The 14,399-nt window shown below is 45.6% G+C and overlaps 1 protein-coding gene across 6 annotated transcripts in view; it reads left to right on the top strand.

The window, feature by feature from the left end:
* The window catches only part of TTC3 (tetratricopeptide repeat domain 3), a 108,361-nt gene that overhangs the window by 74,936 nt on the left and 19,026 nt on the right, over positions 1–14,399 (top strand). For all 6 annotated transcript variants that reach the window (XM_053657997.1, XM_053657996.1, XM_053657999.1 and 3 more), the window contains 3 exons: positions 2,293–3,346; positions 4,276–4,341; positions 8,971–9,120. In XM_053657997.1, coding sequence (XP_053513972.1) covers positions 2,293–3,346; positions 4,276–4,341; positions 8,971–9,120 — 1,270 coding nt within the window. The remainder of the gene's footprint in view (positions 1–2,292; positions 3,347–4,275; positions 4,342–8,970; positions 9,121–14,399) is intronic.

Genomic DNA, 14,399 nt, shown 5'->3' with positions numbered 1-14,399 from the left:
GAAGAAATCTTACTTGTGTCACTTTGGACCCAGTGTTTACCTTAAACAGACTATTTTTCAAGGCTAGAAAAGTGATCAAGTTGAACTTTATTTTGGATTTCATTTCAAATAATAGTAACTATAAAAATTTTATTCACAATATAGTTATAATACTGTTTCTCTTTGGGCTGGGACTCTTGTTGAGTTCAGTCTTGTTCTGCTTTGGACGCGTGGAAAATTCATTGCTGCTAGGGTCAGTGAACAAACATGAAGGCTCTATTTCTTTGAAAAAAATGTTTTCTGATTTAAAGTTAACAATAACAAATTATTACGGATTTTTTAAAAAATAAAGAATAGTTTAGCCCTGGCCAGGTGGTTCAGTTGGTTGGAGCTTCATCCCATAACACCAAAAAGAAGGTTGCAGGTTCAATTCCCAGTCAGGGCACATACCTAGGTTGCAGGTTCAATCCTTGGTCAGGGTGCGTACAGAAGACAGCAGATCAGTGTTTCTCAAATCAATGTTTCTCCTCTCTTCCTAAAAGCCATAAACATATTCTCTGGTGAGGATTAATAATGATAATAACATAAAGTTTAAAGGAAAAAACTACTTGAATTCTGTCATCAAGCTGTAAGCACAGCTAATTTGCTGCACATCCTCTCAGGCTTTTTAAACCTCTGTGTGTACAGTATGTTTAAAAGCTTCCAGACTGAGCTTATGCTGTACACTGGGCTTTGTCATTTGCCTTCCTCACCTGGCAGTGCGGAGTGAGCACTGGTTTATCCCCTAACTGTCCTCAGGACCCCGGCGTCCGCTTGCTTGGCGGTCACTGCCAGACTGGCGGCATCACTGACTCTGCCACCTGTTGGAAAGGTTGTTGCTGACTTAGTGATCTTCTTTCACGTGGTCTCTGTTCTTTAGTTGTCCCATTTTGGACTTAAGTATTTTAATCCAGGTAGAAAAGCTGTATTTGTCAGTGATCCTTTTGAGTATTCATCATGGAGAGAACAAGTAAACACATACACACCACCATGAATTGTTCTTCTGTTGCTTAATGGCGCTTAATATCAACTGAAAGGCTCTCTTCAGCCAGATCTCGGGACCCTGTTATCTGTCTGTACCGATCAGCTGAAACCCTGAGGGTGGATTATGGTTCTTGGGATTACAATGGTGTACTTCACTCTCCTTGATTCCTTCTGCTTTTAGAGGTTTCTCATTAAAACTGAAGTGTGATTTAACCTGTTATCTTGCAAAAAACATCATGCGTGTAAGGAATTTCTGCTATGTAGAATTTATACTAAGGGAAAAAACTGGTCAAAAAACACTTTGGAGGAGAGAGTTTGGTGACTTCAGTGTTGAGAGCAGCAGTGTTGACAGAGACGTGGCCTTTGGTCTTTCTGCCTCCAAGGGTCTGTTGTTTGCACAGAGCCCGGTCACCTGTAATTGTCCCTCCTGTGCATTTATCTGCAGCAGCTTCTGCACAGAACATAGCTTTCTTTTGCTTCAGATAGTGTTGATTTTACCTCCTCTTAAGTAGTTTGTCTTCCCGGTGAGCATTCATTTACAAGAAAGTTTCTTTAGAGAGACTTGCTCTTGAAAAGCCTTCTTAGCATACGTGGGATGTGTCTTTCTTGCTAGTTACTCAGTGTTACAAACTGAATATCAAATCCAAATGGAGGAGGAAGCCTCATTGAGCCAGAGACAAGAATGGGAAAAGAAAAATACCCCAGAACTGGACTGAACACACCCATTCCAGAGCTGGGGGCAGAGGCAAGATCTGCCCTGTGTCTGTGGAGCTGATCCTGCGCTGTATTGCTTTACTGACCAGACGTGATTGAGTTCAGTACCTCTGAGTCATTGCATGGTCCTACACAGGGAAATTATAATAGGCGTACTATATGCAAATTCCATCAGGGTTTTTTGAAATTTTATTTCCTCTTCTTATTTGACATTCTTGTTATTCTGGTTATTTTTTCTTGACTAGACTTTCTTGTTATTGCTTTTTAAATAGGTCATATAATTATAGATTTATAAAGTAACTTTTAATTCCCTTTGTTTTTTCCTAAAAATTGAGGGTGATTTTTCTGAAGGGTAAACAAAATTTTATTTAGAATATCATTGATTGCAGTTAGCCTTTCTCAGATGTAATATGAGTAAAGTGATTTAATGTGAGTATAATGTTTGTTGGGAGTTGAGGTCAGTTGGAAGTGATGGTATTTGCTTTAGGAGAAGTTTTGGGGAAATATATTTTTTTAAATGAACATGTGAAGGTACTTTCTTATAATTTATGTAATTTATGTAATTTTTTTCCCAAGTTATTTCTCTCAGTTTTTGGAAGAACATGGTCCTTTGGATATGAGTAACAGGATGTTCTGTGAAAAATATGAATTCTTCCCAGAGGAAACTCGAAAGATACTAGAAAATGCCGGAGGTTTGAAATCTTTCCTCCTGCAGTGTCCTCGTTTTGTTGTGATTGACAACTGTATCGCCTTGAGGAAGTATGCATCACGGCTCAAGAAAAAGAGAAAGAAGAAGAACAGCAAGACAAAAATGGAGGAAATATCAATAACAGGAGAGTTTCTGCGGATTACACTGCCTCTGAGTTCAATGTTCAGAGAATTTAAACCAGATGTAGTGCCCGAACCAGTGTCCGATTCATCTTCAGTGCCAGCTTCTGAGGATGTAGAGCCTGAACCTGAACCTGAACCTGAACCTGCCGATTCTCCCCAACCAGCCTGTGAAGCTGAGGAGTCTCCCATGCCAGCTCCTGAGGGGGAGAAGCCCGAAGAGGTCCTTCCCGAGGCCCCCGAACCAGTCTCTGGGGACGTGGCTGCCCCGCAGGCCTCCTCCCACTCGCCCAAACCAGCTCCTGACGCTGTGAAAGCAACCTACTGGGCGCCAGCACACTTGGTCACGGGGTCCTGCACCTTCCTTCCCTTCAGGGGGTTTGACATCACCCAGACACCCCCAGCGTACATAAACGTGCTACCCACACTGCCCGAGTGCACTAACAGTTGCAGCCCTGTGGCCACCGGTTCCTCTGAGTACCCGCTGCAGAGATCAGTGCCAGGCGTGCCAACTCTTGTAGCCAGTGACAGGCCAGATGACAGTGCTACTGTGTATTTTGAGGATCCTCGTTTGAATGCTGCGCGTGCCTCTGGTAGCCAGGTTGCCTCTGAAACAAAGATGTATTACAACTGTCTGGGGGTATCAGGAAAGTCACTGTGCAGCACAGAGGGTACTGATCCCACCCATAGTGAGCCCAGCAGGGATGATGGTCACAGTGGAGAGTCTGCTGACGGGGAGGCAAACCCAGAAAGGACCGACGAAGTGACAGACAGTGCGCGTGCACGAGCGGTTGCCGTACAGGTAAGACTTTTATAGGAAGGAGTCGTCCTAACACTGAAGTTAACTTTTCTCACTTCTCATGGCCATTGTAGCCATTGAAATTCTTTAAAGTGATCCGATAATGGTTACTAAAGCTTGCACCTAAAGATGTCTTTAAAAGATGATCCCTGTTACCTGCCATGACAGGGAATCTTGTCAGAAAGAATCTTGGGGGGCTAGTAAGTACTGCCTTTGTTTTCTACCCCAGTTTTGCATCAGTTGAAAAACAAGATAGATGGAGCCAGAAGATCACCTAAGTAATTGTTACGGGCACAGTAGAGAGTGCACGTCTTAACAGGAGCCCCCGCCCCCCAGCTTATGCACCTGGTGCAGCAGCGCCGGACCAGGAGGCCTCCCAGCGTGGGCATCTGCCCCGTGAGACGTACTGGGTGGAGAAGCAGGCACAGTGTGCTCTCTGCACACGCCACTCCTGAGAGGAAGAGGGAAAGGTCTGGGCTGCCGGTGCCCAGTCTCCCCTGCTGGGACAGCGGAGGGGTGAGGGAGTCAGTGGATAGCCCTGGGGGACACACGGGGGAGGCTGACAGAAGCTCCTTCCTGCCAAGAGTGAGGGTAAATTTAGGTTCCTCTGTAGTTAACTTTACAGGGCATGAGTTCATTAAATCCTTGTAGGATTATCCCCCTACTCATTAAGTTTTCTATTTTCTAGCAAGCTTTGAAAAAATATGTTCAGAGTGATGAATCAAAATCATTTTCATTTTTACTAATTGTAAAAATGCTAGCTCTTCACTAATATAAATATCTGTAGGAAGCATAGACTGTTATCTAAATTGTCAAAAAAAAAAAAAACCTTGTGAAAATTGTAAGGATGTCTTTAAATTATATTACTTAATGGATTTATTTTAATAGAGCAATTGAGATAGATTGAATTTGAGTGTTTGTTTTGCCCAAAGGTGTCTCGGGATACAGCACATCAGGAAGTCAATACTGAGCCGTACAGTCCTTTTGAGGTTCAACAGGTGAGTCAGCCTGGATTCCACTGTTTAAAGGTTTGAGTTTCATCAGTGTAACTAAATGGGAATAGACGGAAATGACTAGAATGATTTTGGAGCCATGTAATTCCATGTAAAATGTTACTATGCAATAAGCTTTAGATGATAATAAAAAATTACTCTTTTATTTTTGTTGTTGGAATTCGGGAAGGACAGGCAGAGAAGAAGGTGAGTTTTTTCCTGGCATATTTATTTCACGGTATAATGGCTTTATTGTTTAACTGGTATGACAAGCCTGTGCAAACTTACAAATAAGAGCTTACTCACATGACTGTACAGGAAGTATTATAAAGACCTTCACTTTTTAAAGAATGATTGAATTATAAAATCTATTGATATAATCGACTGTGCTGATAAATCTTAAGAGAAAAGTTACTTGATAACTTCATAGTTGCTGATAAAGTCCCGGATAAAATTTATTATTTCTTTCTTGACCAAAGTTCATAATGAAATGGGAATAGATGAACATGTCTCAACGTGACAGGGTCTTTCTCTTTTAAGTCAAAGCCATCGTCTTACTTTAAAGATGAAACATCACCATCAGTGTTTACTATTATCCTGGAGATAGCAGCTGGCAAATTAGATAAGAGAGAAATAAGGTTATAAAAGAGGAGGTATGAGTGTTACTATTTACAGAGACTCGGGTCGTTTACCTGGGAAGTTCCAACGACCCCCTGAAAACCCAGTATTACAATGTAAGAGAATTCCTCATTGAATACAGTGCCTTACATATACAAATAACAACCTGTTGCAAAGTATATACTGGAAGAGAAAATTCCATTTCCATTAGCACCAAAAAGGCACAGTACCTATATCTGTAAAAGAAAACTTTAAAATGCTATGAGAAACACACAAAAACCTTAAATAAATTAAAAGGTGTTGAACAGGAAGACTTAATTATTACAGAGATTGGTTCTCCCCAAGCTTTGAATTTAAGACAATCCCAGTACAAACATGAACAGCATGTATTAGTTATATGTTGCTGTGTAAGAAGTTACCTTAAAACCTAATGGTTTAAAACAACAATAGGTATTGTTCTAACAGCCAATCTGTGTACTAACAGATTTATGTTGTGTTTTGATATTTGGCTATACAACTCTCTTCCCTATAATTTCTCTTCCACGGTCACTCTCGATGGTTATTTTTTCACATGAAATGAAGAATCAATTTGTCCAGGCTGTTAGAATGGGTTATCTCATGGCTTCTGAGTCAGGGGAAGAGTTGGGTGTCCAGTCGGTCTGTTCTCAGCGGCAGCCAGAGCACTGATCAGGGCCCGGTTGTCTGTGAGCAGCGCCTGGGGTGGGGCACTGCCTGCAGACGGCCTCACTCACGGAGCTGGCCAGCCGCTGCTGGCAGGAGGCTTCTGTTCCCTGCCTGTGGACCTACCTCCAGAGGGGCTGCTTGGGTGCCCTCCTGGGGTCTGGCTTAACCCAGACTGGGTGACCCAAGGCAGGAGAGAGTAGCGATGGCTGTAACAGTCTGCTTTCGGAAGTCACGTTCTTTTCACTTCTCCTGTGTTCTCTTGGCCACACAGAGCAGCCCCCCAACCCTAATACATTGTAGGAGAAGATTCTATGAGAGCATGGATACCAGGAGGCGAGAATCTTGGCAGCCACGTTAGTGCCTGGCTGCTACACAGGATTTATTGGGAACTGGACAAATTGATTCTTCATTTCATGTGAAAAAATAACCATCGATAGTGACTGTGGAAGAGAAATTATAGGGAAGAGAATTGTATAGCCAAATATCAAAACACAACATAAATCTATGTTAGTACACAGATTGGCTGTTAGAATAAGAATCCAGCCCTGGCTGGCGTGGCTCAGTGGATTGAGTGCCAGTCTCTGAAGCAAAGGGTTGCTGGTTCGATTTGATGGTTAGGGCGCGCGCGTGCCTTGGTTGCAGGCCGGGTCCCCAGCAGGGGGCGCATGAGAGGCAACCACACATTGATGCTTCTCTCCCTCTCTTCCCTCTCTCTTCCCCTCTCTCTAAAAATAAATAATAAAATCTTTAAAAAAAACACACATTTCTGGAGAAGGCAGTTTGGGCACATGTTTTTGCCCAAAAAACATGTTGGGCATACAAACATCTAATTTGTGTGCAGCCATAAAAAGCACGCAGAGACCAGTAAACAAGGCTATTTGTGTATTTATGTCCTTTGTATATGTGTCAGCAAAAAACTGAATACAGTCTAAATATCCGTCAGTTTCTATTTAAGTAAGTTATAGTATATCCATATAATGAAATACTACCGTGTCATTTAAAAATGAAGCACTTGTATTATCACAGGCATTGATCTACAAGATCAGATGTGAAATTAAGTAGGATGAAGTCACATTAGAACTTTGTGTTGCTACCGCAGTGATCCCTCCCTTATCTCGGAGTTACATTCCAGAGACCCCCCGCGATAGGTGAAAATCCTCAAAGTAGCGCCGTTATATTTATTTGTATTATTTATATATAGTTTAAGGCTTTATAAACCCTTCCCACACTCCTATAAACCTTTCCCACTCTCTTATTAACCTTTCCCACACTCTTATAAACACTTCATATGCTCTTAAGCAGTTTCTGTACTCTTAAACCTACGTAATTTTAACAACATATAAAATTCTATATGGGTCTTCACCAATGAAGTAATAAGTGAACCCCGATATACTGAGGGACGACTGTATTGGTACAAGGAGCTTATTTATAGTTTTGGCCAATGACAAAAATAATATAGGGCCCTTAAATTTTTTTAAGTGAACAGTAGCGAAAATTAGGAAAGAGAAATTGAAAATGATCTCTATTGCCACCATCCATGATCATATTTTCACATGCAACCTTCCAGGCCTTATTTTAACATTTAAGTGAGCAATGCTTTTTAAAAAATGGGATCATACCATGTATGTTGTACTTGAAGTTTTCGGTGTTATTTTATTTTGGACTTTTCCCCGCATATCAGCAAAAACAGGATTTTTACCATCTCCTTTTTGGGTGTGTGCAGCTGCCTTTTACCATCATTTTTAATGCATACTTGGTACTTCACTGGGTGGATGTATGACCATTTGACTACCTGTCACTGGACATTTAGATTGTGTCAGCTCTTCACACTTCCAAACAGTGCTCTCACGAGCACTTTTGCTGATACAAGCATATTGCACGTGGAATGACTGGTGTTGAGTTCTTACACCACACTTACCTCTGAACCAGGGGTGCCCTGTTGCTTAATGAGTCTGCATCTTTGACTCTCGGGTATTCTCGTCAGTGTTGGGGGCATCTCAGAAACACTCCGTTAAACTGACTCTTAGATTCAGGGACGTTAGTAGAGCTGCTTGTGGCTTCCCAGCCAGTGAGACTTAACGATTAACCCAGGGCTGCGCTCGCATCTGGGACTGGGAGACGCTGCCTAATCTTTCTGAACTTTGGTTTTCTTATCTATAAAAGGTGAAAAGAATATATTTCTGACAGCATTGTGGTCCAGTTCAGATGTTCTAGCAGAGATGGCATGGACCTTTCTCTCTCTCTGTTGGTGATTTGGGGCATGCAGACCAATACCGTGTTGCTGTCATTATGAACCTTCTTCTGAACTGAGAGTAAAAATAGAATCTTAACCCGTAAAGTCTTGCTAATGGGTTGTAGTAAGCTTGACCCTTTACCTCATTGTTTAAACATGGTCTGTAGCCATCAAGCTGAATGTGCAGGCTGGACAGACTAAAACTCGGACCCGCCAGCACACTGGCCTGTGTGGTCGGTCACCAGGCCAGAGTTCGCAGGTCTCTAACTGATGAGTTACAGGATTTCAAAACCTTCATTCCTGCCTTTTGACACTTGGGGATGCCAAGATGCTGGGAGAGGTGCGGGAGATGGACCAGGTTTGTGCCGCTGGGATCGATTTCCACAGCCTGGCTGCTGTGGACCCTCATACCTGGGCAGATCAGTCCCCTGCCACGGAGGGGAGCGGCCGGGTCACACAGACGCCCCTTGCAGGCGCAGGTGTGTGATGGCTGGCAGACTCAGCCGTAGCAAGGGTTTTAAAAATACTGGCATAAATGGTGTTGGTGGTTCACCACTATGTCACGTTATAGTGTGGCTTCTGTTTTTGTTCTAAATTGGTCCAAGAGATAGTTATATAACTAAAAACAATTAATTGATAATACTCTAACTTGTTTTTTAGTCAGCAACTGTCCCCTTAGGACGCTTAAAAGTAAGACCAGAGTTAGTAAGTTCTGTTCATATCTGAAATAGGCAAAACATACATAGTTTCTTAAACCTAAAAAATAGTCCTTAATGTTAATTGTGGAGAATGACAGTCACATCAAACTTTTAATATAACAGTAAACCCTTCTAAAATAGATAGATATTCAGAACTATAATTATAGAACAGATTGAAAGGTTTTCTTATAAATTCCAGCAACACAAAGAACTTTTTTTCATAAGAGGTGGCTTTGCTAAACATTGTTCAGGAGTTTTTGCTTCTCGAATCATCGTGACATTTCCCTTAAATTTTTATCGGCCTTTTATTCCCCGTTGTGTATTTTAAGAGACAGTTCAGGGCAAGGTCAGACACAGGCCTTCGCAACTGCTCTGACAGGTGCTTTTCTGATTGCCTTCCAGGGGGACATTTCCCAGCTGGTAAAGGACCGCTACATCCTGCGAGACCAGGTGCGGGAAGCGTGCTGGACCTACGTGAGGACAAGCCTGCAGGGCATAGCAGACAGGCGGGAGCTGGAACAGAAACTGAGAAGGAGCGTGGAGGAGAACGAGGTGATTCTGTCCGCCTTGCCGCTGTGCCGGCGCGCAGCCTCCTTAGGAGAGCTGTGCCTGCGCCTCGCCGGCCAAACGCAGGATTCTTTCTCAGTACCGCTTGTTTCCAGCTTCTCTGACACACTAACGTGACTGTTTTTTGCAGTGTTCTAGAACCTCTGCAAGTTACGTAGAAGGAAAGGACTGTGAACGTGGTTTTTCATTTACTTCCAACTCAGTTTGCTTGATTAACTAGAACTCTTTTCTGGTGAACGGGTTCCAGGTTAGGTTCTCATTTACGTTGATAGGCGTGTGGCATTAGTGGTTGGGGGTGTGAGGCCTGCAGCCAGGCTGGCTGGGTTCAAGTCCACCCTGGGTTCCACCCAGTTCTGACCCTACTCCTTTGTGCTTTGCTTCCTCGTCTGGGAAATTTGGGTGATAATAGCTCTCATTTTGTGGGATTGGATTAATCCTTGTACCTAAAACTGCCTGGTGCGTGGAGAGGGCTCTGGAAGTGTTGGCTGCCACGCTCATTACTGCCGGTGTCACCCTCGTCATCTTCCTCACACCAGAACTGGGAAGTCCCTCAGAGTGTCTTGTTTGAGTCTATCGACCTTGAACTTCCTTGACTACGATCGACCATGAGTTACACGTGACTGCAGCAGGAGCGATGCTGATTGGCAGGGAAGCCAGACTGCACGGTGGGGGGGGAGCTGCAGGTGTGAGATCTTGGTATGCTGCTTTTTCCACGCTGAGGTCTTCTGCACAAGGCTGACAGAGGGGTGGTAGTCCCTTTCAGAAAGGGGGGGTTTGTTGTAGAAGTGCCGGGTCCATAGCTGGGGCGACATGATTAAATAGAATAAAATTAGCTTACTGGGACCCTGGTCCGAAAACTTGTTTGCTGAGATTCAAGTACACCTAGAAGAAAAGGGGCCGTTTGGAAAGGTAACCGTTAAAGATTCCTGAGGACCGCTTTACTCTTGGGACAGGACTGGGGAAGATTCGAAGGACGAGAATGTTAGAAGGAACCAGAAACTTTTCTGTCCAGTTACCTGGGTGAATGAGGTCTGCCTGACTGGGAGAGGGAAAAACGAACAAAAATGAACCCCTGCCTGGTACAGTGGCTCATGGAACACAGGTTTAAACAAGTTGTGTGGGGAGTGGGAGGACTTAGCAAAGCAAAGTATTTTTCTGAGCTTCATATTGGCTCAGGAAAGTTCTCTTTCAGCTAGTCCACGTGGGAAAGCCCGCGGCCAGCACGCTGGGGCGAGCAGATGCGGGGGCTCACGGCTCCACCGTGAGAGGTGGGCATCTCGGGAGTGAGGTGGGCTCTTCCTGGCAGGCGCTGGTGTGGCTGTGAACTGCTGGTCTGGCTGGCTCCTGCTTCTGTGCCGTTTGTCCAGGCTTCTCCGTACGGCTGGCCCTGAAAGGCGGAGCGGGTCTCGGACCAGGCCCGGGGGTAGTGCCGGGAGAGCAGCCGCCCTGACCGGCAGGCTCGGCCACGGCTCTGGGTCCCGTGTTCCGTGGTTGTGTGTGTGAGTGCAGTCAGTCCCTTTTCTCAGCCGTGTTTGTCCCCAAACACAGGCCTGTTCGATCGTCAGACTTCGCATGGAAAACATATGCCCGTCAGCATCAGCGGCTCGCCTGAGTCCTTAGGGTGGTGTTTATAGACATAAAAAGAAATTTGAGGGTTCTTTTCTTTTAAGATTTTATTTAGAAGGGAAGGGAGAGAGAAAGAGAGGGGAAAACATCAGTGTGAGAGAGAAACCTCCATCTGTTGCCTCTTGCATGCGTCCCAACAGAGACTGAGCTTACAAGCCAGGCCTGTGCCCTGACCGGGAATTGAACTGGCGACCTTTCGGTTGGCATGTTGACGTCCAGCCAACTGTGAGCCACACTGCTGAAGGCGGATTTCGTGGTTTTTATGCATCTTTCTCTTGGCCTTTGACTCTAGATTACTGAGGTTATGAGCTGACTGACTTGCAACTTTTACTCTCAAGTGACTTGAGGTACATTTGTCCTGGGATTTCTCCCTCCTGACCCCCGCCCCCAGCACTGACCCCTGTACCTCTGGCGACCCTCTTCCTTCCCAAGCCCGTTCACTCCTGCTCGCCCCCTGGGTCCGCCCAGGTGTCGCTTTCCTGAGGAGGCAGTCGCTGCTGGCAGCCTCGGGCGCAGGCCCTCCCGCTGATGCAGTGGCGGCGTAAGCACCTCAGTGTTGCACAGCGATCGTCCTTTTGTTCACATCCGTTAAACAGTCCACCTGCCATGCGGTTCACCCATGTGAGGTACGTAGTTCAGTGTTTTCAGCACATGCACAGAAGTGCACAGCCATGAACACAGTCTTGGGTTGAGAGCCTTCCGTCGCCCCAGAGAGAAACCTCATACCCACTGCCGGGCACTCCCCATTCTCCACTCTCACCCCAGCGCTGGGCAGCCACTAACTTACCGGGCAGACTATGGGCGTTTTATGTAAGTGGACTCTGTGGTCTTTCGTGAGTGCCTTGTTCACTTAGCATAATGTTTTCCAGGTTCATCCGTCTGTCCATGTAACGTGTATCACTACTTCATTTCCTGTAGCTGCTGATTAATATTCCATTGCGTGGCTGCCGTGCATCACATTTGATTCATCAGTTGATGGACATTGGCGTTCCCTCTACTTTCTGACTGTTACAGCCAACGCTGCTGTGAGCATCTGAGCACAGGTTTTTCTGTGGACGTGTGTTGTCAGTTTTGGGGCTATATCCCCAGGACTGGGGTCACTGGGTCATGTGCGAGCTCCATATTTAACCGTTCAAGAAACTGCCAGACTCTTCCAGAACCGCTGCGCCACCTCCCACTCCCGCCCGCACAGGCAGGGGTTCCAGTCCCCCCACATGCTCACTGACACCTGCTACCCTTTCTTCTGGGTGAAGCCATCCTGATGGTGCGAAGCGGTGTCTTATTTACTGTGGTTTTGATTTGCATTTCCCTGAAGGCTGATGGTGTTGCGCATCCTGTCACATACTTACTGTTTGTTTGTGTATCTTCTATGGAGAAATGTCTGTGCCAGTCCTTTGTGCCTTTATTAATTGAATTATCTTTTGAACTGTAAGAGTTCTTTAAAAGATATTCTGCATCTAAGTTGCTTATCAAACATAATTTGTAAGTACATTCTCCCATCTCCCATATTTGCAGTACCTGTCCCCCATCTTTATTCTGTGGGTTGTCCAGTCCCTGTCTTAATGGTATCATTTACGATGCAAAAGTTTTCAGTTTCAATGTGGTTCGTTTTCTCTATTTTTTTCTATTGTCGCTTATGCTTTTGGCATTATGTAAGGAGCCATTGTCTAATCTGTGGTCACCAGGATTTACTTCAATGCTTTCTGCTGAGTTCTATAGTTTCAGCGTCTCCCTTTAGATGTAACGTCCATTTGAGTTCATTTTTACATGTGGGGTGGTAACTGTCTTTTATGCATATAGCACCACCAAACTGTGATCTCTCTGAAGGTGAAGACTCTTCGTAGTCAGCCTTGCACCTCGGTGTTTACACAAGGAGCTCTGCTGATAGGGTCGGCCCAGGTGGACCTGAGCTCCTGAAGAGCTAACTGGTGACTGTGGCTCTACATTCTCGGTCAGTCTGCAGCAGAAGGCACCAGCCCTCCACGATCCGTGGAGGTTGTGGCTTCACTTACTGCTTCATCTGTTGCTGGTATGGACTGGAGGGTGTTACCCCGTCTTTCACTTGACGGATGTTCATGGCACCTTCCTCCAAGTGCCGGGCTCTGCGCTGGCCCCCGGGGACCTGCCGGCAGCACCCTGTTCACTGCCCGGGCTGCTCCGTGTGGTGGGCTTGTTTTTGTTCTGTGGACACTGATGCGTAGCTCGCTGTATGTCCCCTTCGACTTGGTCCGCCAGAAAGTTTTATTGCTATTTCTGAAGCGTGGTCATCACTTCATGCCATTTATTTTTGTATTACTCTTACATCTGGTTTGATTTTAGCATTCTTTTTATTCTGCTTTCTTAACCTACTTAGCATTCTTTTATTTTATCTTTTTAAACTTTGTATATGTATATGTTATTGAAAATCCCTCAAACATTTAGTTTGGAACAAAGTTGAGGTTTTAAAACGAGAAGTGTAGAAACCAGATTCTCTCTAAAGGAGAAAAAAAGGATCACCGGAAAGTGTTTATAACTGTATCTACAGACTGGCGGACACAGGGGATGCAATTGCACACGAGCTGTTTCTTCTGTTCTAATGTTTGGAAGGAAGGGAATGGGCCCGTTCTCGTTCATGGAGTCGGAGCAGGTGCACGACAGCTGGCCCGGCCAGCGTTCTGGGGCAGCGGTGTCAGCAGGGGGCGTTCCGCCCACAGAGCCGCACTCTCTGTGGCTGCGCTGGGAGAGGCCGTTGTGCCAGGTCGGTTCTCATGCCCCTGCGGGCCAGAGGGTTGGATCCGAGGCGAAATCATTGGCTGAGAATAGGAGCACGGGGTAGGCGAGAAGCGAGGTTGGGGTGGCTGCCAGCCGCGAGGTGTGCCTGGGGGGCCTTGGTCTCGGTGGTAGAGGTGATCCAGGTGGAGTAAGCATCTCGTGAATAGAGTGGGCATGGCGGTCACATCAGTTATTGTAATGGCTCAGTGAGTGCAGGCTCAGCGAGGTCGGAGCAGGGACCGTGTGAGTAGAGCCTTCCCCGTGACAGAGTACGCCCCGTGTCGCTCGGCTGTCCTTGGCCTGTGCATCTCAGGGCCGTTGAGGTCAGCCCTCCCACTGCAGCAGGACTCAAGTCCGTAAGGGCCCAGCCCAGCCAGCGAGTGCTGCCAGGAACACAGAGGCCGGTGGTGACAGACATAAATCTTTTCAAAACTGTGTCTCAGAGGAAGTTCTTAAATCTCCTCCTCGTCTTCCTGGCACCACAGGTCTCTGCTCCCAGAATCCCTGCTAAGACTGTCTCCGCAGCGGTCAGGCTCCTGGCCTGGAACGCGTCCCCATGACGCTTGAGACCTCATTTTAATTGGTTTGCCACTGAAACCGTGAGTTTCTTGAAAGAGAAGTGTTGGACGTTTTGCTGATATTTCTAACAAGGCTTTTTATGGGGAATACATTCCAAGTTGCAACCAATAAACATGTAAAGGGATTCCTTGGTTGTAGTGTATTAGCAGAGTGAGAGCTGCCCATGTTGGGAAGAGTTGTTTGGGGAACAAAACGGAGTTGACTTGAGGCACACTGGTCTGTGCTAGAATAGCCTGGGAACTTGGAGTATCTATGGTGTGTAGATAAATGCTTCCTAAGTGGTTGTGTTGAAAGCTGTTTGAGTCCCG

This window comes from Artibeus jamaicensis, unplaced genomic scaffold (assembly GCF_021234435.1).
Source record: "Artibeus jamaicensis isolate MK-2021 breed Jamaican fruit bat unplaced genomic scaffold, CSHL_Jam_final scaffold_474, whole genome shotgun sequence".
In the NCBI taxonomy this organism is placed as follows: Eukaryota; Metazoa; Chordata; class Mammalia; order Chiroptera; family Phyllostomidae; genus Artibeus; species Artibeus jamaicensis.
The sequence above is the reverse complement of the archived record's forward strand: the minus strand, read 5'-3'. Positions and strand labels throughout refer to the sequence as shown.